Source organism: Thermobia domestica, chromosome 5, assembly GCF_964235325.1.
Source record: "Thermobia domestica chromosome 5, izTheDome1.hap1.1, whole genome shotgun sequence".
In the NCBI taxonomy this organism is placed as follows: domain Eukaryota; kingdom Metazoa; phylum Arthropoda; class Insecta; order Zygentoma; family Lepismatidae; genus Thermobia; species Thermobia domestica.
Genome location: NC_137458.1, coordinates 94,728,367 through 94,752,365, shown reverse-complemented (window position 1 = coordinate 94,752,365; position 23,999 = coordinate 94,728,367). Strand labels below are relative to the sequence as shown.

Sequence of the window (23,999 nt, the reverse complement as noted above, 5' to 3'; positions counted from 1 at the left end):
AGGTACCAATTCTAGAGAGATTGGGCAAACGTCTGAACGTCATTGAAACGAGAAAGGAAAGAAAAACAAATCCGCTAGTGTAGATTATGAACTATTCTATCGTAGTTAGAGTGTAGTATATTTTATAAATCAGTTTTCATGCCTTGACGGCGTCAAAACTAGTGGTTATCTTTTCATCATTGAATTCTTCTACGTAACCAAAACTGCCACGGGAAGAATAAAGTTTATTTCTATTTGAACCCACCTTTCTCACTCTCAGGGCACCTATTTGAATCAAAGTGAAACACTATTGGTTCAAAGTGGTAACTATGTTAGCAAGTTATTTTCAAATAGTCTCATCCGATTTATGCAAACTGCTAAGGAAAATCTTTGTGAATACAACATCGGAATTCCCAAATATTACGGAAGTTGGTCTCTTTCTCCCTTTTGAAAATGCTGCATTATGCTCAACGATTCATTTCAAATGGTACAGCTGTTTCCTCACCTCAATTTGTGATTCTATGAAGAGAAGAGCAGAAATTAAAATATATAATTTTCTCCCTTTATCACTTTAGAAGCGGAATTTTCATTAACACTGAAAGAACTGTCCACTTATTTTTAATAAGAAGTTTATATGCCGAGTTTTAACTTCTTAATTTGAGGGTCTCGTAACGTTGAGATACTTTATTTTTTACATACAATTTGAACCTCTTACGTTAGACTTTCTCATGATACAAATTTAATAAAAAAATAATAGAGTATTATGTAAACCCAGGTCCAGACAAGTGCTATGTTTAAAAATTTATTTCTAACGGTTTAGTCGTTTTCTCGCGAGAAGGCTAAATACAACGTCCTTTTAATTTGATACTATATAGAATGAGAATGATGGAAAATGAACAATTTTTCAAAATATTTTAGTAATTTGGTTTAAATATTACAATAATTATTGAAAAACTTTATTATATATATATATATATATTTTAAATTGTACTATTTAATTATTTTTTCCCCACCAGAGAGACTCAGGACAATCCTGATCTAATCAACACGACAGACCCGAACTCGTTATCCCTGAGCCACTTCAATCCGGAGCATCCAGTCAAGGTTATAATCCATGGCTTCAACGGAGGCAAAGATCTCAGGCCGAACACTGACATGAGAAAAGGTAAGGAACTAAATACAAATTTCCGTAAATAGACTTTAGACCAGCGTTTCCCAACCGGTGTGCCGCGGCACACTGGTGTGCCGCGAATGAGTCGCTGGTGTGCCGCGAAAAAATCGAAACAAACTATTAATTCTATACGAACCAAATTGCAAGACAGGGGAAAATGTATATTTATATTTCACATTACTATGAACCTCTACTATAAATCTACAATTTTAAATTTCGTACTGTGTTACTTTTCTGTACATTTTTAATGTTGAAAAACGTATTTATCATTGTCATGACCATTATTACTTCTTTGTTGTTGCAGACTATTTCGTAACTTGAAATTTTAACATATCATTCAATAAATTCAACAAAGCAAGCATGCATACAAATTACCTACATTTGTGTTTTAAAAGTATAGGAGATTTGTTTATTTGTTCGTTATTTAGTGATCTTCCCTTTTAGTTAGAGGTTAGATACAGTTTTCGAAAGAGAAAGTGGATTTTTAAAAACCCGAGTCCTATATTTCATTGCTATTGTTTTCTATTTTAAAATTAGAATTAAAAATAAGTATAATTATTTAGCACGGGGGAAAATCAGTGATCGAGCTTTCTTCTCTGTAAGAAGGAAATTAGTAATCACATTAAAATACCACGGTAATTATATATATATATATAGGTGTGCCGCGAGAATTCAAGTTACATCTGTAGTGTGCCGCAAGTTGAAAAAGGTTGGGAAACGCTGCTTTAGACAGTTAAGACGAGAATGACTTCTAACCATAAGAGCATTAATAGTACATTATGTTCACTTTCTCGTTCTCACCCATATTATTATGGAGAAATGCCTTTTTTTCCTTTTTATAGCACCAATACAAGAAACATTGGATCAAAATATACCATTGGCCTATGTGTAAAAAATTCTATATAAAGGAATATTTGTCAAAACGGTAAATTAAACTTTTAAAAACAGTGCTAGTGAAAAAATGAACACTAGGTCAGCAGGGAGGGCAACTTTCTGTGACGTAACTAATCTTCTTAATAAGACATATTCAGGTGTAGCCACTATTGGAAAAGCAATTTCAACATTAAAAAAGTATCGAACGACTAAATCGAAATATTTTCTCTGAACATGATTTCCTCTAGAAATAAATGAATAAATAAAAACAGAGAGATCTCCTGATATCTCCTATTCTGGAGACAAATCTTTTCAACTATCTGGTAGTTCTGAATTGGGTCATCATTCTCCTCACATCAATCAAAAGTGGACGAACTTAAACTTCAATACGGGATGTACAACTCCTCTTCTTAAGAACACGAAATATTAGCACTATGCAAGTTTCAGTTTCTCTTTCAGTCAAAGGTAAAAGTGAGGGGGAACGCGGGGGACGCCGTCCCCTCACCTCCAAAAATATGTAAATGGTTCCCCAGTTTCTAAAAAAAAATACAATGGGCAAAGATAGGCAGGGGAACGGTGTGACGTCATGCCGCTACCTACCGCCCCCCTACCTTTTTAGATCCACTTTTACCCCTGGTTTCAGTATAACATTGTCCAAAGAGAAGAAATATGTCAATCGATATATTATATCGAGCTAAACAAAATGAGATACTAGAGGTTCAATTCCATGCGTAGTTTTTGAAAAAAAGAGTTTTTACGCTATATAAAAAGTATATCGTTCGTTACCAATAATAACTTGTAATGTTTCTTCTGCTGAAACAGATTGTTTATTTATTTATTTGCGTACGGTACTGGATATATAAAAAGCACCTGTTAAGTAGAAGATTGTATAGCGTGTTCACTCAATTAGAGTACAGTTCGGCAAATGTCTTTGAAGTTTCCAAGCTGAATTTTACAACAGTATCTCATCCTCCCTTCAACCCTCTTTTGACCGCATTTGCATGGTTGGGACGTCTTAAAACCCACTATGTTTGTTCTTTCTTCCCAATACTATGGCTAATATAAAACAGATGTCAACAACAATGTAAGATCAAGGAAGCTGGTCTTGGGAACAGAGATTCGAACAATAACTTAAAAGACAGCATTTGGAACTAACAGCATTTGGAACTGTGGCAACTAAGATTCCACGTGGAGTCGACAATCAACTGTCCGTTGTTTGAAATTAGAATTGTGGTTGGTCATTTAGTTATCGGGGGTGTTTTCCGCAAGATCCCTCGGATGATGACTTATTTATGGCACGAGTCACCAAACGTAGAAGGCGGCATTCTTTATATACTAACTGCACTCTGCTTGAAGAAACGAACTATATCTGCTGTTTGTACTTCTAACAGTGACACACATAATCCTAACTGTGACACACGTTCTACTTGTAAGGATACCTCTTCTCTTGTATATTTCAAAAAGGGACTTCTGTTGGGAGGGTCCCATATGATATTACATTTCCTATTGTCTGTGAAACTCTTGATATTCAATATTTATTTTTTATATCTTTCTTATCGTTAGCATATTGGCATATTCTGTCATAATACATTTATGCATATGACTGATTATTAAAAATGCAATAAAATTTAATCTTTAATTTAATATAGAAAACTAGCCAATGACCTTGAAGAAGAAATAATCCCATGACGTCAATGCTCCTTTTCCTTGTAAATTCCCTGAGAGATCGTACCGTCGTTGAGAATGAGTCATTGGAAAACATTTTGAAATACGATCTTCTTCATGAGGGAGGTGAAACACCATAAAACATTCCAATCCAAGATCTATGTTTTCACGGGAGTACGATTTAATTAATACATACATGGAGTAATTACAGTCATTCAACTGGAAACTGGCGCAGTGTTAAGATACTGTTACAAATTATGTATCTACTACCAAGTTACGTAATAGCTTGTCTGTGTCTAAGCCTTTTCATCATCACGCACGAAGAATATATAGCGTGCTTCAGATGGATACACGTATTGTGTAGCTACGTATATGGTTATTCATATTTTATTATTTACACTCTACGAAGAAAGCTATTACTGTGCGAATGCACTATACAGAGTGAACCAAAATTGTTATTACTTCTTTGGGTAACAATCAGGATTGTAGCCAGCCCATTTATATATATATATATATATATATATATATATATATATATATATATATATATATATATAGAGAGAGAGAGAGAGAGAGAGAGAGAGAGAGAGAGAGAGAGAAAGGCATTGATATCTCCGGGTATGACAGACATCAAGGAACACCACAAAACTGTTTATTTACTTAGAACTTATGGGATCTGTGACAGAGCTGTAGATTCTTTTTACCTTAAATTCTTGACTGCTTATTTTTTGAACATAGATTATGTTTATCTCAGAGAAAACTGAAAATTGTCGCAAAGGGTGCTAAGCTCTCCTGTCCATTTCCTAACTACAGACATGCTCTGTAGTTCATTTTTGTTCGCATTTAATTTGTGTACCTTGATGTAACTGCGCTTTGGAACTGCATCTGGTCCCACGCCTTTAATACTTGCGATGGTGTGATAATACAGTATTTAAGTTAGAAATTCTTAGAATGAGAAAGGCCTAATAGAAGATATATTTGATGCATCTAGCGAAAAATATCATTTTATGTAGAAGTTAATAAAATGTGCTAAATTCAGTTCAATTTGGTAAATTACACGAATTTGATATGTAATTCTGCTTTAACTTTAAAATTCCCTACAACGTTCTCTTGGTGTCGCCTCGACTTATAAAAGCCGCTTCGATCTAGGTCTCGTCTGGTACCATCCCTAGTGCCATTATTGATTAATGACTGTTTCACTTAAATCCTTCTTATATATCGTCATAATTTGCATATACCACTTCTAATCCGTGTTTCTTTTAAGTATGTAGGAGCGAAGAGCGAAGACCCTCTGGAATTTGTCAACCGCTCCTCCTCCAGAGCTAAGACAAATTAAATTGGAAATGTGTTGTGTAAGGCATGTCCATTGACAAATCGTGTCACACCCCCGTGCAGCTCCCTCTCATTTTGGTCCCCCCTTCCTGGGGGACGATTTCAATAAACTGCATTATAAAAAGTAGTATGTGAAATACTTTCTACCCTATTTTCTGGAAGAAATTTTGCTCCCAATTCTTGTGATCGTTTATGTAAGGACTTCATAGTTGAATGGATGTGCAGCTGATGAAGCAGTCTCCGCACACATTGCTGATCCTGATGGTCGGCTTGTGTGTAGCTTGCTCTGATGGAATGAGTTCGAAACAGTTTTTCCCCCTATTATAAGAAAATTAGTTTTGATGGAGTAAGTTGCTTAACAATATTGTGAAACCAGTTTTAGTATACGTAATGGATTTTCATGTTAGGGTGTTCGTGAACTCAAGTGTTTGTTACGATCCGTTCTTCTAGAATATAGTTGAGTCACTGACCACATAATTCAGAGGGTTCACTCTGAACTATAGCATAGTACATATGGTATTTCAATAAAGCTATGTAAATTATTCCGACAAAGTCCTCTTAATGCTCGACACGGGTGGCAAAATCTTAAATTTTATCCGCATCCTAAAACCCAATTCTGATTTTAAACATTATGAACTCAGGTACAGGGTGATTAAAAAAAAAATTGTTGAAATTTGCGTATATCTTGTATAAGAACGATTATTGTTTTTGCATGAGATAAAACAATGACCCTTACCATGATAGATCTTTGTATCAGTCCTGGAAGTAGTTCACAATGACATTATATTAAAGAGCTCAATGTGCCTGTCGTAATGAAGTGTGGCAGACCCTGATGAGTGCAGTGCAGTTTCACTTCAGTATTTTGGTGAGGATGGATATAGAAAAGGGAAGATAGGCCTATATTATACATAACATTGCTGTAAAATCACCCAATGGATTTCTGTGTATTTGACCTGCTAGAAATGGCTCTTGTAAGCAAATGATTCGAATGGCGGAAGATCTCCGGAAAGTCGGCCAGCAAAACTGAAATAAAATCGACACGATTCTTACAGAATTTCAGCCTGTTCCATTTGAAATTAGAGGTGCAAATTGAAAGCCCTTGTTCCTAGCACCATCGTTGAAGACGGCGCATATTTTCATGTGATACATCCTGAAGGGATTTGTTTCCATAGATCACAAACAATCCTCCATAGGAGAACTGCAATATATTTTACTCTAAAATAACAGCAAATAGATTTTTTTTTTTTTTTTGCAGTATATGTGAGTGACAAAAAACTTGAAGGTCGCTTAGTGGAAATTCCGTTGCTTTCCACAACGTATCAGTTTAAAACTTCGAGTACAAAAATAATAAATTCTAAATAAAAAAAAATTCAAGGACATGGAAAGCATACTTTGAATTGTTCTCACAATTTAAATTCACCAGAAACTTCCACTTTTTGTTTACAGGAGGATATTCATGGTGCAGATACTCAGTGATTAAAAAGCGTATATGTGAATAATTGCATAATATTTAGTGGAAATGTGGCTCTGGTACTGGTTTCAACCCCGTACATTATAGACTCAGATTCATTTGCTTTAATGTCTTGTCATGGGAACAGTTCTCATTTGGTACCAATTAAGTACCAGTGTAACAGATAATTAGCCAAAGTAACACGATCCGTATTTACATTATCTCTCACTGAGGTATAAATTATGTGTATACAGTAAAGGCTGAAGCCGAAAGTACTAAGTAGTTTTCGTCTTTACAAAAATAAAATAAAGCTTTTTAAAAAGAAGAAAATTGGAGATAAGTTCAAATATATTTCCATAGCTAATACTTCATCACAATAATATACAATTCTTTTTAAATAAGAAGTTAATAATACTAATAAAAGATACTGACTATCTATTGCGCTGAAATTTTTTGCTCCATTTTTTAAAACTAAATCATGTTATACTGCAGTTACTACTGAAATATTTATTTGTGAAACACGAACAAAATTATAATGCATTCTCCGAAAATTTCATCTGAAGAAAATTCATTTGCAAAAGTAAACTACCCTTTAGGATTTCTTCCGTGAGAAGTGATTTATAATCATATATAGGCCTACATATAAATGTTACTAATGAAACATTTTAAATGAAATTTCAACAATATCGCATGAGTTACATTTGAGAAAATCGATCCTCCCACCAGTGTCGTGCCGTGAGGAGGCGATGGCCCCGGGCGCCGAAGTAAGGGAGGCGCAAAATTTGCGAGGAGAAAAGAAGGAAAGGAAAAAGGAGAGAGGGAAAATTGCTGCGAATATTTTAGATCAACAGCAGTATGGAAGTAAAACAACTAATAAAAAGTGCTCAAAATCAAGGAAAAATCAGGATTTATTTTTGAAAATTTTCTTACGCTTCGCGCCAACCGAGGTGGCGCTTGGCGGCTGATCTGTCGACCTCATTCATATGTACGGGGGCGCCGCTATATACTCTCAACCCCGGGCGCTTATTTTCCACGGCACGGCATTGCCCTCCACACGAAAAAAAAAAGTGTAAATTACTCCGCGTGGATGTTGTTATGAGAAGTGATTTACGCAAAATCAAATATTTATTTATGAAATATAAACAAAATCTCTACAGTTATTTGAAAAAATCGTCCCAAAAAATACCTAAGAGTATATTATTCCTGGATTTTTACAGAGAAATGACATACCACAATATAAATTAGGGAAGAACAATTATGGATACTTTATCAATTGGTAACCAAACACTTCTATAATGGATAAACCTTTTAAGCCACACGATCGTGATAACTTGTATGTATACATCAATCTATTCAGACATGCCAAGAGTATACGTCTTGTAATATTCATATCAGATGTAATTAATATAAGTGATATCTTCTTTTCCCTTTTGTCCTCTTAAACCTCATCGTTTGCCGATATAATAAAGTACGGGTCTCTCTATTTTGTCTCTAGTGACCATTGTATAAGTTTCATTAAAATCGGAGAAATATTGGAGGAGATTTTACCCCTTAAACTCCACAGTTGGCGATATAACAAAATGCATATCTATTGTCTCTACCTAGGTAGTCTCCACTGTATGAGTCTAATTAAAATCGAATATGTGTTTGTATGGCTTTTCTGCCACAAAAAGGGTGCAATATTGAAGTTGGAAAAACGTTTGCCCCTTTAAACTCCGATTTAACAAAATATGGTGCTATTTATGTTGACCCTAGTGTCCATTATGTAAGTTTCATTAAAATCGGCGTGTATCACTTGTATACTTTACCTTGTGAGATGCATGCAATTTAGTTGTTGTTGCATGGAATATGTTAGAGAATGTTCTATTTCCGACCAACGTTGCTTTAGAGAAAATAAGTGAAAAGTATTGAGAAGTAATATTTGTATAATTAGCGTATAATAAATATTCTCAGCTTTTTCGTAGAGAATAAAACAAGTTCAAAAGAACAACATGGTAAAATGTGTATATGCTAGTGTACTTTCTGTCTCAAAATTGATTGGTTCATGTTTCTCCCGTTTCCTCCCACTTTCTTCATTCCACCATTTCACTCATTTCTCATTATCACCATCTCCTTTAGCCTAACCGGCATAACCGTGGGACGTAAAACTTATAAAGATTTCATTTTATTTTGGTTTGTTCATTTCAGTAGCATTGCAGAGGCAAGGAATGAGAGGAACAAATAAATGAATGAAGAAATATTAAGAAGTCCGTAACGAATATTGTTTTTTAAATTTGGTCGTGTATAAGGGCTATAAATGTTTCATTCAATTTGCCATTGCAAACTTACACACATGAAAAGTAGATGCGAGAAAGACTCAAATCAATGCTTTAAAGCACGATGAAATTGTACAATTGAACTGTAAGTTGACAGAACTTACTATCATTGCTGTTATAAGAATCGCAGCATCATGCAGAAACACTAAACAAGGAAGGAGCGTCAGTGCGAAGATGGTTGTCCCATTGGTGACATGTACCGGTATCGCATTAGAGCTGCGATCTGTGATGCATGTTTTGAGTAGTGAAAGTGTTTAACCAATTGAAATTCATCGCCAGTACGGTAATTCTTATGTCTGGGGGTGAGAGTAGGAAGTTTTAAAATAACGTAACTTCTAGAGAGAATAACCTGCGACCGAAGTGATAACGGCACGCCAAGTGATAACGAACGAGAACATAGATGCAGTGAAAGAGATTGTGAAGGAAATTGGGAACATTACTGTGAAGGAAATAGCCACCATATTGATATTACTGTTGGTTCAGTACTTATATTGTCCAGATATACTGCAGATCAACAAAGTCTCTGCAAGGTAAGTGTCATGCCAATTGACTTTTGAATTAAGACCGTCTGTTGCTGGCTTGAGGAATTTTTGCGTCGTTTTCAGACCAAAAATAATGGATTTCTGGACAGAAGATGAAACCTGGGTACATTGTCACTAACCTGAAACAGAGATCGATCATGAAATGGAGCCATATAGCTCGTCACCAAAACCAAAAGAAATCCGCATCAGCCATCAAGTAAAGTCATGCCTTCCATCTTCAGCATAAAAGTGGGAACTAGTCAATTACCAACGATGGCCCTACGTTGGAATTGATTGCTTTGCCGAGTATTAGCCAACAAACTCAATTGCCAACGTAATGCCTACGAAAGAAGTAGGATTTGGAGTTCGAGATTGCAGCTGTTGGATAAATGAGGGTAAATTATTGGTTGGCCAACATATACTTCAATCTCAATTCCCAATGGGTTATGTTTGACAGAAGGGGTCTAGAAGCACATAATAAAAACAAAATTTAAGGAGAAATGGATGATGCAAATACTTAGACCTAACATAACGTAACCAAATCTAGCTTAACCTAACCTAAGCTAACCTGACCTAACCTAATATTAGTAGAAATAAGCGAAATTCTATTATTATTATTATTATTATTATTATTATTATTATTATTATTATTATTATTATTATTATTATTATTATTATTATTATTATTATTATTATTTGAAAATTATACTGGACTCCTACACTAACATAATGTAATATGAACTAAACTAACCTAACCTAAGCTCACCTAAACCAACCTAAACTAACCTAATGTGAACAGAAATGATCGAAATTGTAACATTTTTTAGAAACAATTGCTTGACTCCTTCTGCTAAACTTTAGCCACCATTGGCCTACGTATCTACCGAGTGTTCTAATAGGGTAGAAAGTATTTAACATACTACTTTTTATGATGCAGTTTATTGAAATCGTAAAAAAATTAACTGTCTCATTAGCATCACGAAGTACTATTCTGCAATGCTTAATTCCATGTTAATACTTTTAGAGTATATGTACTTTTCTTTTTTTATTGACTTACTTCAACAAGTGCAATCGAAATAATTACATAATGAAATTGCCTGCCTACTTCACCATGCAAAGTCAATTATCACATGTTATATCTTAGACTCTATGTGTATGTATCGTGTAGTTGCTAACACATGGAAACCTGTTTCCGTAATAGTATCCTTGACCTAAAGTATAGCGTTTCAATGACTAACAATTTTATGCACCTTGTATTCTTGATCGTTGTACGTGTTACTCATCTGTAATCAGTGGCTGGTTTTATTTGTTGAATAGATAAGAAGCTATTTGTTATGTTTGGATAAGCGTAGACGCTCCTGGATTTATGCTGCCAATCATGGCTAAGTACGAACATGAAATTTAGAATCCTTAGTAGCTAGTGGGTTGAGACTTTAGTTGTTGTTGTATGATACACTCAAGCCTGCCCCACACCGTCGTTGAACCAATTAAAAAGTTATTAATTCCTGGGACCAGATGAATATTCAAAGTAGTTAACAGTTGGAATGTAATGTAATGTAAGCGGCGTTTATCCACCTAATACTTTTACAGTTCAGCGTGTACTAACTTTAAATCAGTGATGTAATGGATGGTATAAGGATAGGTATGGGCTATATATATATATATATATATATATATATATATATATATATATATATATATATATATATATATATATATATATATATATATATATATATATATATATATATATATATATATATATATATATTTTAGAACGGTCTAGTGAATATCTACCACAAAGTCTAGCAATACATAACTGGTTAACAGCGATAGTTCATATTTTCCCTAGTCTGCTTCTTTCATTAACGTTTTATTGTGTTCAATAGAAATTCAGTGCGTCCAACGACTTTCCATGAACTATGATGATATACCTTGATCATGATGTTGGTAGCAAGTTTTAACTAAGTCACTCATTCTTACTTAAACATTTGTTTCATAGCTCTAATCATGGGCACCCGAAGAATATTTTCTAGGGCGGGGCTCAAATCCCTGGTTGCTATATTAGGTTTGGTATTTTTATTTGTATTTAGAAAATCTTAAGAAATTTAATACATTTTCGTGAGCCAGGGAAGGGGATTCAGGCCTCACCCTGCCCTCCCCTTTGGGCGCCCATGGCTCTAATGGCTATGAAATAGTATTTGATTCATTAAAATAAAAACTACGATACACCTCTCCAACTCACTAACTCTATGATCTATGGAACCCGGAGTTTCAATGACGCATTCACAAAAGCTCTCTATTGATTTTTTTTTTTTTTTTTTAATCGAAGTATTAACCCTGCTCTGTCGTACTGTATCATTTTGCCAATAACTTCGGATCCAAAACTTCTTAGCGATAGTTTTCCCTCAATTATATTAATCGAATTTAAGGATATGTAAACTATCAATTTAGAGTTATTGTTCTACATATAGAGTAAATGCTTCTACAAAGATCTAGGTATTTTTATTTAACAAGTAACGTTGTATTAATCTGATAATTCTGTCTTATTATAATTATGATTACTGTTAAGCGGTGAGTGCACTTGGGGAAACTAAGTTGACTGAAAGTTGGCTCAATTAAAAAAAAAAAAGCAACTGGCGATTTATCTCACAACTTAAAGTGTTTTATTTTATTTATTTATTTGTTATTTACTACTACGTTAGGAATAAGAATTTTTAAAAAATCAATGAAGCTTTATGATTACTTGGATCCCTCTAATTTGAATATTATTTAATTATTTCTTGATATATTATCAAGGTATCCTATACATACGTGTATTTATATTACAGGTCTGCACTGACCGGAATTTTTACCCCAAACCCGGCAGGGCCCGGCCTGTGAATTTATACTTTAAGGCCCGACTAGAGTCCGAAATATATTTTAGCATTTAGGCCCGAGCTCGTATGATAATCAAATAAGCCCGAAATAAGCTCAAGTTACAGAATCTTAATAATTAACGCAAAATTGTATTTTTATTTACAGCAATTAGAGGTTTAATTTGTAGTTGTACTTTAAAAGTTCTCCAGAAAGAACGATCCAATAAATATCGTTGTACAGTATATTTACAAAGTTAGGCCCGAGAAATATGGTTGTATATTTTAAAATTTATGGCCCTGGCCCGAAGTGATACAGGGTTTGTCCGGAAAGTAATAGGACTGAGTCGATTTAAAAAAAAATATTGAGCCAATCGTTACAATTCTTTAAAAACTTTCAAAATAGGCTCCTTCTGCGTCGATGCAGCGCTGCCAGCGCGATTTCCAAGCATTGAAGGCGTCACGGAAGTCATTCTCCGGAATAGCCTTGAGAACTGCGGTGCAAGCTGCTTGGATCCTCTCTGTCGTCTCAAAATGCTTGCCTTTCATCGGGCGTTTCAGGCGAGGAAACAAAAAGAAGTCCGGCGGTCACATCTGGGCTGTAGGGCGGCTGCGGAAGCGTTGGGATGCCGGCCTTGGTCAGGTAGCTGTTCACAATAAAGGCGGTGTGAGCCGGGGCTTTGTAGTGGTGCAGAATCCAGTCGGCTCCGATGTCTGGTCGGACCCGATTGACCCTTCGTTTGAGTCTCTTGAGCACTTCCACGTAAAACTTGGCGTTGACGGTTTGTCCAGGAGGAACAAATTCATGGTGGACGATGCCTTTGATGCCAAAAAAGACAATGAGCATCGTTTTCACTTTGGATTTGCTCATTCTTCCCTTTTTTGGGCGAGGAGACGCCGGCGTGTGCCACTCGGAAGATTGCCTCTTTGTCTCGGGATCATACTCAAAGATCCATGATTCGTCACCTGTGATTACGTTATTCAAAAACTGGGGGTCACTTTCACACATGTTCAAATTTTCTTGGCACAACTCCACTCGCCGCAATTTCTGGTCGTCAGTGAGCACTTTTGGGACAATCTTCGCGCACACCTTGCGCATGTTCAAATGCTCCGTCACAATTTCATGAACCACAGTTTTTGGTAAATTTAACATCTGGGCAATTAAACGAATACTTAGTCGACGGTCTGAGTTCAAAACTTCGCGCACACGAGTCACATTGTCGGTGTTTGTTGAAGTCGAAGGTCTTCCAGCACGGTCTTCATCGGCGACCTCTTCCCGGCCCTCCGAAAAGGCCTTGTGCCACCGAAACACACCACTTCTTGCTAAAGCATCATCTGGGTAAGCCTGCTTGATCATATCAAACGTCTCTGTCGCAGATTTACCGAGTTTAACACAGAATTTAATCGCGTACCTCTGCTCTAACGAACGCTGCATTTTCGGCTTGCACTCACAGAAACACGTCGCGCGAAAAAGCCTGTCCTGACTCTCCGTGTGCTCGGAGGCAACTGACCAGCCGCTCGTTCGTTAGCTAGGAACGCCCTCTACCGGATCCAGTCGGTGCGCGCACGCTCCGAAGTACAGTCATGGCGGAATAAAATCAGTCCTATTACTTCCCGGACAAACCCTGTATATGCTTTGTAGGCCCGAGTCCGGCAGACCTCTAATTTATATGCATAAAAATAGAGAAATAATAACTGAAACCCTGTGTTTTCACAGTCTAAGTTGTATGTGAGAGTCCAGGACTTGTCGATTTCTATATGTTATAATAAAAAAAGAGTACCTGCCTATATGTAAACTAAGCATTTGTAACCAATTTAATAATACCTGTTTAGTTTTATATATTTGCAGCCTACTTCACACGAGGAGAATATAATTTGTTCGTCGTTCATTATGGAACGCTTGTGGTGGAGCCTTGTCTTAGTCAGCTCGAATGGTCTCCTCGATTCATGGGTCAATGCATCGCACAGTTTTTGGATTACTTGGCCAGTGTGGGAGTCCCTCCAGAAAGAGCTCACTTAATTGGTTGGAGTGCTGGATCTCATTTTGCTGGAGTCACTGCCAACTACGTGAAATCTGGGAAAATTGGAAGGATTACAGGTTTGATATTGCTTAATAGTCTTAAAATCTAATCTATTTTCGTGTAATACTTCAACTAATGTCCCAGAGCGTATTATACCTCTATACGACCATGCTACGTCTAGTTTCATGTGTATTTATAAGGATTTGTACGATTGGTTTTATGGGTTTTCTTTAGTTTTTAACATGGCTATATTTTTAGAAGACGAGTGCAATCCTTACAAAAGCAAACATATAAAACTCACTAAATGCAATGAATAAATAAAACAACCTGTTTGTTTTTTAAAGCTACTTGTTGATCTTCAGGTTTGTGGAACTCGTGAAGTGTAAACTTCAATACTAATGTAGACTTAACCAGAATGTTTTACATAAACCGTTTCTCGTAGAAAGTGTTCTACTGTACGGCTGTTTTCCTTTGAAATGTTATACATAAAATGGTGTAAGTAATTATTATTTATCTTACAATCTACATTTTTTTCTTAACAAGTTACAAGAGAGAACATACGAAAAAATACCTGTAAGATGTTTCCATTCTGTTATAGAAATTAAGATTTAATTTATTTGGTCTAGGAATTAATTCGTGCGGTTGGTACGCACACATTGAAGCTGTAGTACAAACACAAAATACATAAATACCTTAAGAAAAATATTGTCCATCGCTAGCCACCACTTTCGCCCATCTGTCAGGCAATGTACGGATTCCGTGGCGAAAGAAGTCCTCATCCAGTCAGAGACCCATGTTTCGATATCTTCTGAAGAAGTAAACCGCTGTCCAATCAAATCGTTTTCATGCAATCGAACAAGTAGTAGTCCGAAGGAGCAACGTCTGGTGAATACGGCGGGTGGGGTAAAACTTCCCATCCGACATTTTCTAAATAGGTTTTGACCGGTTTTGCGACATGTGGGCGAGCGTTATCATGTTGAACAATAAGTTTATCATGTCTGTTCTCCCATTCTGGTCGTGTTCTGGCCAGAGCTTGCTTCAAACGCATTAATTGTCGTCGATAACGTTCTCCATTCATAGTTTCACCCGGTTGCAGCAGCTCATAGTACACCACACCTTTCATATCCCACCATATGCACAGCATAACCTTTGCACAGTGAATATCTCGTTTTGGTTGTGATGGACCTGGTTCACCTGGTTTCACCCAGGCCTTTTTTCGTTTAGGGTTCTCGTAATGGATCCACTTCTCATCACCCGTAATAATTCGATGCAGAAACCCCTTTCTGCTCTGTCGTTGAAGCAGCAATTCGCAAATGGTTTTTCGTCTTTCAACGTCTCTGTCTTTCAATTCATGTGGAACCCAATGTGACATCTTTTGAATCATTCCCATGGCTTTCAAGCGTTTGGAGACTGTTGTTTGATCAACGCCTAATGCTGCTGCAAGTTGTTCCTGCGTTTGACACGAATCCTGCTCGAGCAATGCTGTCAATTCTTCGTCTTGAAATTTTTTTGGCTGTCCAGCTCGCTCTTGGTCTGTCAAGCCGAAATCACCACTTCTAAACCGTGCAAACCACTTCTGACACGTTCGCTCAGCTAGAGCATGGTCACCATACACTTCCACCAAAATACGATGACTTTCAGTCGCAATTTTCTGCATGTTAAAGTAATGCAGCAGGACACCCCGCAAAAACACTTTATCAGGCACAAATTGCGCCATGTTCACTTAACTACAAACTGGTGTTGTTGACGCTTTAATCCACTGCCCTATACTACGAACGATACGCGATGACAGGGGTTTGCAACACATGTGTGGATACACGGAACTGTGGGACGCTCCGTTCGTTGCGCCATCTCTTGTCCACCCGCACGAATTAATTCCTAGACCAAATACAATAACGTATCAGATAGTAGCTCAACTATTTTAGAGCTTAAAAACATGTGACTTATAATTCTGCTGTGTGTAAGAAATAAAAAAAAGCAACCCAATGCAAATAATAGCATGCAATGAACTGCAAAGATGTGGGAGTTAGAAGTACGTGAATCTAAGCAGAATATAGTGCTGAAAGTTGTGTAATGTTGTCCAAGTGAAAAAATGATTATAAATAACAATTGCTAATAAAATCCAATGGTTCGCCTGATTCAAGTTAGGGCCGCCTATTTCTAGTATTAATAATACAATATGATATAGTAATATTACAAACAGCGTTATATGAGTGAAAAGTATAGTTATTTCGACTACTATTATACAGTACAATCAGATTCAGAAACAATATAATTCTCTCCATGATTTTACATAATAACCTACAGTCCCGACGCTGTTACTCCCGACTTGGTCCCCCTCATTTCTTTACCCGCACTGACTTGGAAGTACATAGAGTTAATGTTGTGTTGCAGTTTATCTCACACCTTTGAATTTCCTCAATCAGTTGCCCTGTACGGTTTTGGCTTATTGGCAAATGTGTGTGTGTGCTCTAACTTCTTGTGTTGTTGTCAGCATTTTGGTATTTTATTTAAGCTCATTTGCTTGTGCTGCCTTTTATCTTTCTACAAAATTAATACTTTAAAAAAATATATTAGTATGCAATTGAATAGCTGGGAAAATATTACACTATGACTTTGTCTACTTACCTGGCAACAGTCGAGTGATTTCAAGTATAAAGTTACAAGCAGCCAACGACAGGCGAACTATCTTCTGCTTTACATGGTAGTGCTACGTGGTTGGAGGATGATTCATACAGTGACACGACTAAAGTATAAATTTTAATTGTTTTCCCGGAAACTGTCACGACATTTCTTTGGTGGGAGTTTATGGTATTTTCTAGAGATTTTACTGAACTACTGGATAGTATTCCTCTAGTGATTGTCAAGGCCTCGAAACCTCAAGTGTTAGGCTAGTTTTAGACGGAAGCATTTATCATAGCATTTTTCCTAGCAAAAATCGTATCATCGATATCCTACCGTGTAAAGTAGCAAATGCTATAGCATTTCCCATGCCATGGCATATCCTATGACATTTCTTGGGGCCGCGGTGGCTCAGTGGTAGAGCGTTCACCTCTGGTGCTTGGGGTCCCGGGTTCGATCCCAGCCCCCGCTAAGTGAACTTTGTGGTGGACAAACACCGTGTGCGTGGGTTTTCTCGGGGTTCTACCGTTTCCTCCCACTTTCTTCATTCCAACATTTCATTCATTATTCATCATCACCGTCTCCTTTAGCCTAACCGGCATAACCGTGGGGCGTAAAACTCAAAGATTTCATTTCATTTTTTCCTATGGCATTTCTTGTCGATAGAACCTGCTCTATTTCGTAGCATTTTCCCCAGTATTTCTGGTCCGATTGCAGCGCCGCGATGTGTTAAAAGGAAGCGAAAGATTTTGTGCCAAATATCCATGCTCTTTGTTTTGTGTGGGAAATTGAATTGTAGTAAAGAAAAATGAGTTGGAGTAGGGATGTTGTTTGCCCATATACTTCTTTGTGATTTTCGTTTTTTTAATATGACCGACGAGAACTGTTGTTACAATTACTATAGCTTTAGCTACCTCACGCTTAATATCGGAGGGATAATTGCGCTCGTTCTCCAGTGATTTGTTTGCTATCTCACGACAGATGCCTATCAAAATGCTACCGTTTAAAAGCACCATATACTTTTGATGCCATAGAATATTATATGAAATTTTTGGCAGCACATCTGCTACGATAAATGCTTCCATCTAAAACTAGCCTAACACTAAAGATTGAGAGATAAATAATAAGCTTATTAAATTTTGGAATATAACATAAGAATATACATAAGTAGAAATTCAATTGAGGGTTCAGTCAGATAAGGAGATAAACCACACATCTGTCGAAATTGAGAATTGTCCATACTTAAAGTGGTTTTCCATCTAGCCTCATCCTGTCAAACCATTAAAGGTGTGTCGTGTACCTTTTGGCTATTACTCTGCTGTACAGGTTATCTGAGCAATTATTTTCTATAGTTGTACAGTTTACAAAACGTTGTACTTTTCCATTTCAAATATTTATGGTTTATTACCTTTTCTGACAGGACTCCTAAGTTATTTGAATGTAACTTGTTGGCTACTGTTTAAAAATATCCAGCGTTACAAATTTAAGTTTCTACTAAAATATGTATATGTAAAAGTATAAGCTGTGAAAAAAAATTGCTTCTCGCAGCTCTGGACCCAACGATTATATTCTACATGGGATCTAATCGCTCTCGAGACTTGGATCCAACCGACGCTCTGTTTGTAGATGTAATCCATACTGGTGCTGGAGTGCTGGGACAAATTGGACCAAATGGGCACGTCGATTTCTATGTCAATGGTGGAACAAGTCAGCCAGGGTGCTCAGGAGGTGTTTATAGTAAGTTGCTTATGTGTATGTTAACATATACTGTTTATGTTTAGTTCTCACTTCGTTATATATATGCCCAAAGTTTGTTTTGATGTACTAAAGAATTACTTAAACATAATTCAGTAATTAACTGTTCAAAATGATATAACAAAGAATACGATATATTCGAATTTAGTATTTTGCGAAGATACTTTAAAATTTACCTTCTTAAGTTTTACAAAACAAATCTTCTTTATAAATGAATATACACTCGTTCACAATGGCGTACCTTTGATGTTCTAAATTAACTGTAAAAAGGCTAGATATTCATGTCTGGCCCAAACTAAAAAACATAAATAAGCAGATCTGGCCATAAAAGAAAATGATATCACACGTTACGGACCATTGTCCATAGTAACATACACATATTATCATTATAATGTCGGTTCGGAGTTAATTACACAATACAATATGTTAGATGCAATTTAAATCTTATTTTATACTTTGTGAGAGAGCAGCATCACGTACGTCATTATTTTTTTTTTCACGTCAATTAAAGTAACCATGTTACTAGCATCATAACTTTTATAGACGTTGTAAAACCTGTACAAAATGGAACTGTGTTCAGCAGAATCACTGTACTCAATGAAGAAAGAAATATAGTTCCTATATTAAGCCAAATCTATTCAACGCAAATATGAAAAGCATTTTTGACTCACAATAATGGAAGACTACGCATTGTCATAAGGCAGTCTTTTGTTTCTTAAAACTTTTCTGCGTACTTTCCATTGTGTCGTATAAAATAGATGCATACACACAACAGAAATGACACATGTATGCATACCTCATGGAACATAGCATGAAAGCATAATGATTTCACGGACATCTTATTCCTGATCTTGGATCCAAGAAAATAACTCGAAGAAAGATGTCAAGTGGTTATCTTTTTATACTATTTGCTTCTAAAATTTCGAAGTATTTTATAATTATTAAATTTATTATTATTATTAATTTTGTAAATATTTATCCAAGTAGTAGCATTCCGTTCGGATCTGTATTAAAAGAGTATTTGCCAAAATTTATGCACTTCCATTTATCGCACATGAAATACTAATAAGCAGCTGCAGTGAAATATTTGTTACATAACTTGTATAGTATACTCATTTTTCGGCTACGAAGTTAATACATCGTTAAGAACAATGTAACCTGCATTAACGAACAACTTGTTTTCAACGGAAATATGTTACAATACTGTGGCACTCATTAAACACAGATTTAATCTGCGTACATAAATCCTCCATCCTCCTACTTTCAACATTATGTAAACCGTCAACACTGTCTCCATTTCATTTTTTCTTTATATATATATATATATCTGTGTGTGTGTGTGTGTGTGTAAACGCGCGCCTGTACTTTCAAGCATTAATTGGTCGTCATCAGAGCACAAGAAAGAAGAAAATTGTAAAAGATAAAGGTATATGGACTGATAATTTCATGACTATTTCTAGATTAATTCATTAACTGAAAGTCTCGATTACTTCCAGGTCTTTTCCGTTATTTAGATCAGAAGTTCCCAACCTTGTTTATCCTACACCCCCCTTCGATACTTCACGCCTTCCTTCTTTCCTGGATGTTGCTCACACGTGTTTTTTATTTGACCCCTTCTGCCATTTCAGATGTAGCATTGAATTCTCAAAGCTTCGATAATAATAATAATAATAATAATAATAATAATAATAATAATAATAATAATAATAATAATAATAATAATAATAATAATAATAATAATAATAATAACGACCACTCACTAATTTATACTTATTTCCAGGAAGACTTCTGTATACCATTATAACGCAATTTTTTTTTTTTTTAATCGCCTTTGCTCTTAATCAAACCTTAATAAGTTTTTGCACTCTGTATTGTAAACTGAATTACCATTTTGTATTCATTTTTGAAAATTTTGTAATGAAATTTAATTAACGCTAAATAACTATTTCTTAATGTTAGAAATCTGATAAAAATGCATGTGCTGAAATTAAGTTGGGGAGTTTGCTTCAATTTTGTCAAAATTTATTTTGGTTATTTCACTCTGTATTGCCTATATTATTGCTCAAATTTCTAATACTGCATGTCCCTTGCATTTTCTTCAAGTCCAGCACTTGAGTGGCGTAGTAGTGAAATGCTTGTGAGTTCCAAGAAATTTTAAAACAACAAAAAGTAATTTATATTTAGGTTAAGGTCAAACTCTAGTCCAATACATGACAACGTCTCGGAGTCGAAATGTAAGTAAGTTGTTGAGACTAACAAGAACAATTAAAGATGAACAAAGTTGCTCAAATATAAAAATATAACAAATGGATTTGATCTCCATACTCTTTCCTGATTTAAATATGGCCCGTTGCATCCCTGATAACAGAAAGACTATTTGGGTCTTCCTCTTTTCTTTGTAAAGTGTTGCAGTATCGAAGACATAATTCGAAAAAAAAAAAAAAAAAAAAACTTATGTCCAATTGAAATTAATAAATCCTTGTGACAGACAACCCAAATGAATTACATACAAATATATTTACTAACGCGTATATTTGTATGAAAATAATTTCTTTCCTCAGGCTGTTGTGTGTAACTTTGGACTTTTCTATGAAGTACCACGATCTAAATAGCTTATTAAGAGTACATGAAAATAATTTCATTCTTCTTCTTTAAAGAAAGGCGTCCTGTACAAACAAAAATCAAATGTTTCTAGATGATTTCAACACTACTCATCATTTAAGTAGAGTTTTCGCATGTCATTGAATGTCTATGTCCATTATTTCGAGTTATATTTTGGTGCCTATTTCTTGAATTATAAATGCTTACTTCCCATTTCTAGTACTTAAGCATCTAGTCTCTAGTTATTGGCAAACCATAGTCAGCTTGAGACTAAATAGAAAAAAAGTTTTTAATAACATACGCTAGGTCCTGTTTGATATAATGTGTATAGTTCGACCAATGATTCTTTTACCTAGCAAGTAGATCGTCATTGCTTCACGTAGAGAAAGATGGTTATGAGAATATTCTTTAGTACTATCCTAAATTTGCATGCTTTAGTTACTTAGGCCATCTAGCAACATGGATCTTATTCAAACTAAAGCAAGACGGTGCACTGATGAACATTATAATAAATCCATACTTAAGTGAGGAAAAATAAAAATGAATTGGGATATATTTAACCTCTTACTGAGGCGAAGATTTAAATGGTCGCTTGACCGTACAGACCGTTGACTCACATCCCCAAAGCATTCTCTTTAAGATTAAGAAACTCCGATCCGAATATGTTAAACAAGTTAAAAGTTATGCCATTTCAAACATTGTAGTGGAAAAATCACTACGACGTAATAACGTTGGAAGCACATGAAAAAGGGGGTGTTACTACTACGTAGATACGTCGCAAGCCGTTAAAGAAAGAGGGGTCACTGCCAAGTAGGAAGGTAACAAGGATGTGAAGAAGGGGCTGTCACTACCCCATAGGTAGAGTACGTTTGTTTTTACTTGGCACGCTTCCCGCCGAAAAGATGAATCTGTCTGCAACACGTTGCCACGCCACGGTTAAGTTGAAACTTACAATACGCTAGGAGCAGCAAAACGCCACACCACTCTCAAATCACTGTAACACACTTGTTGACGTGTGGCAACTAAGCACTTCAAATATCCGCCAACCAGCAATGACCTCATTTGATGGGTTCGCTGATAACTAATGTCACCTACACGACAAAGCCAATAAGGCATCTATTGGGCTAAAACGTTCACGTGAGTGCTAGTAGAAAATACTGTAAAGGAAAACCAAGTGCACTGGCGGGAAGTGTGCCAAGATAAATCAAACGTACTCTACATCAGAAGCATGTGAAAGAGAGGAGTTTACTACAACGTAGATAGGTCGGCAAACTGAAGCCTTAATCTAGAACCAGTTTAAACTGCCCTTTCATTCATAGTAAACTCTGACGGCAAAACTGTTGTAGCAAAATAAAATAAAAATTAAAAAGCACGTATATATCAAGAACATTAGAAGTTTGGTAGTTTTTACTAAAATAATGTTTAAAAAGTTAAAGAAAAATGACTATACAAATAAGTCTGGTATTTTTTCCATTTTCACACTAATTTTATTCTTACATTTCTTTCAGAAACTTTAACGTGCGACCACACAAAGGTAACGCCATATTTTGTTGAATCTATCATAACTAAGGAAGGATTCTGGGCAGCTCCATGTGCCAATCTTTTTTATTATATTTTTGGTTGGTGTGAGACCAAAAAAGAGGAAGATTATATTCTCATGGGCGAAGATTGTCCTCACAGGTAAAATTTATTTCAAGGTTACTTTCATTCTTTACGATTACAAGCAAGGTTTAGCAGGTGAATATTTTTTAAACAAAAATAAATAAGCAAATCAGGTTAACTCTAAATAAACGGAAGAAACTTCAGGCCTCCCAGCAGGACATTGAAAAAATATAGGACAGTTTGTTTTATACAATAGAATATTATGCTCTGAAGCACAGAAAAAATATAAATGTATTGTTAAAAAAAAAAAAAACAGCTTCACCCCAATGGACAACTGGCAACAAGATTTAGATTAATACAAAATAAGAGTATATATAACCTTTTACTCCACCTCTCCATACATTCTGAATTACACTTTCACGTTACTTTTTCTTTGATTTTTATGATTTTTGTGCAAACAATAAAATTTGCACAAGGCATTGAAAATAATAAAAACAATAAAAAATGCAGCTCTAATACTGTTAGAATTCACAACATATTCGCACTACTTCAGAAGAAAAGGAAATAGTTAATTCTTATTTATAGGATTACCATGGCATTTAACACTTTTTACATGTCGTTACTCACACATAATCTTGAATATGTAAATTCAATTAATGCACAAAAATATTAACCATTTCTCTACCTTCCTACTATCCTTTTAGTTTTTTTTTTTTTTTTTTAACAGATGAACTTTATTTCGACATTATAGACTGGAATAGTGGTGACGTCATTTCCTCTCCGTTACCATGGTGATCGCCATTTTGTTTTCTATACAAACGTAAGTGTGTAAATGAGGTGTTGAGTAAACAATGGCTGTGAAATTATTTAGAATTTTTAAATACTTTGAGAACGAAGTAAAGTTGGTGGGAAAAGGCGAAAATGCTCTTGAATAAAATCACGTGTCTTCCGTAATGTAAGATGGTGAATTTAAATATTTAAAAGGCAGAGTGGAGGCAAACATGAAGAACTGAAGTAGAGGTAAGTTTGTATCCATTATTTGTTAATATAAATGCATAGATACATTGCACAGAAGGGGGACAAACCTTGTGTAAAGATCGTGTTGATTTGTCTGTATCATGTAATATTACAATTGTTTGTTCTGATCGAATCATATTTGCTCATTTATTTTGCCTTAGTAATTTTACGTTTACGATTAAGAATTTTATGTTGCCTACAGAATATCGAAAATCTTCAG

The 23,999-nt window shown here is 35.5% G+C and overlaps 1 protein-coding gene across 1 annotated transcript in view; it reads left to right on the top strand.

Annotated features, from left to right (window-relative positions):
* Positions 1-23,999, top strand: part of LOC145686006 (inactive pancreatic lipase-related protein 1-like) — a 133,070-nt gene that overhangs the window by 86,568 nt on the left and 22,503 nt on the right. The window contains exons 3-6 of the mRNA XM_081758841.1: positions 996-1,144; positions 14,011-14,259; positions 18,353-18,541; positions 22,669-22,840. Coding sequence (XP_081614967.1) covers positions 996-1,144; positions 14,011-14,259; positions 18,353-18,541; positions 22,669-22,840 — 759 coding nt within the window. The remainder of the gene's footprint in view (positions 1-995; positions 1,145-14,010; positions 14,260-18,352; positions 18,542-22,668; positions 22,841-23,999) is intronic.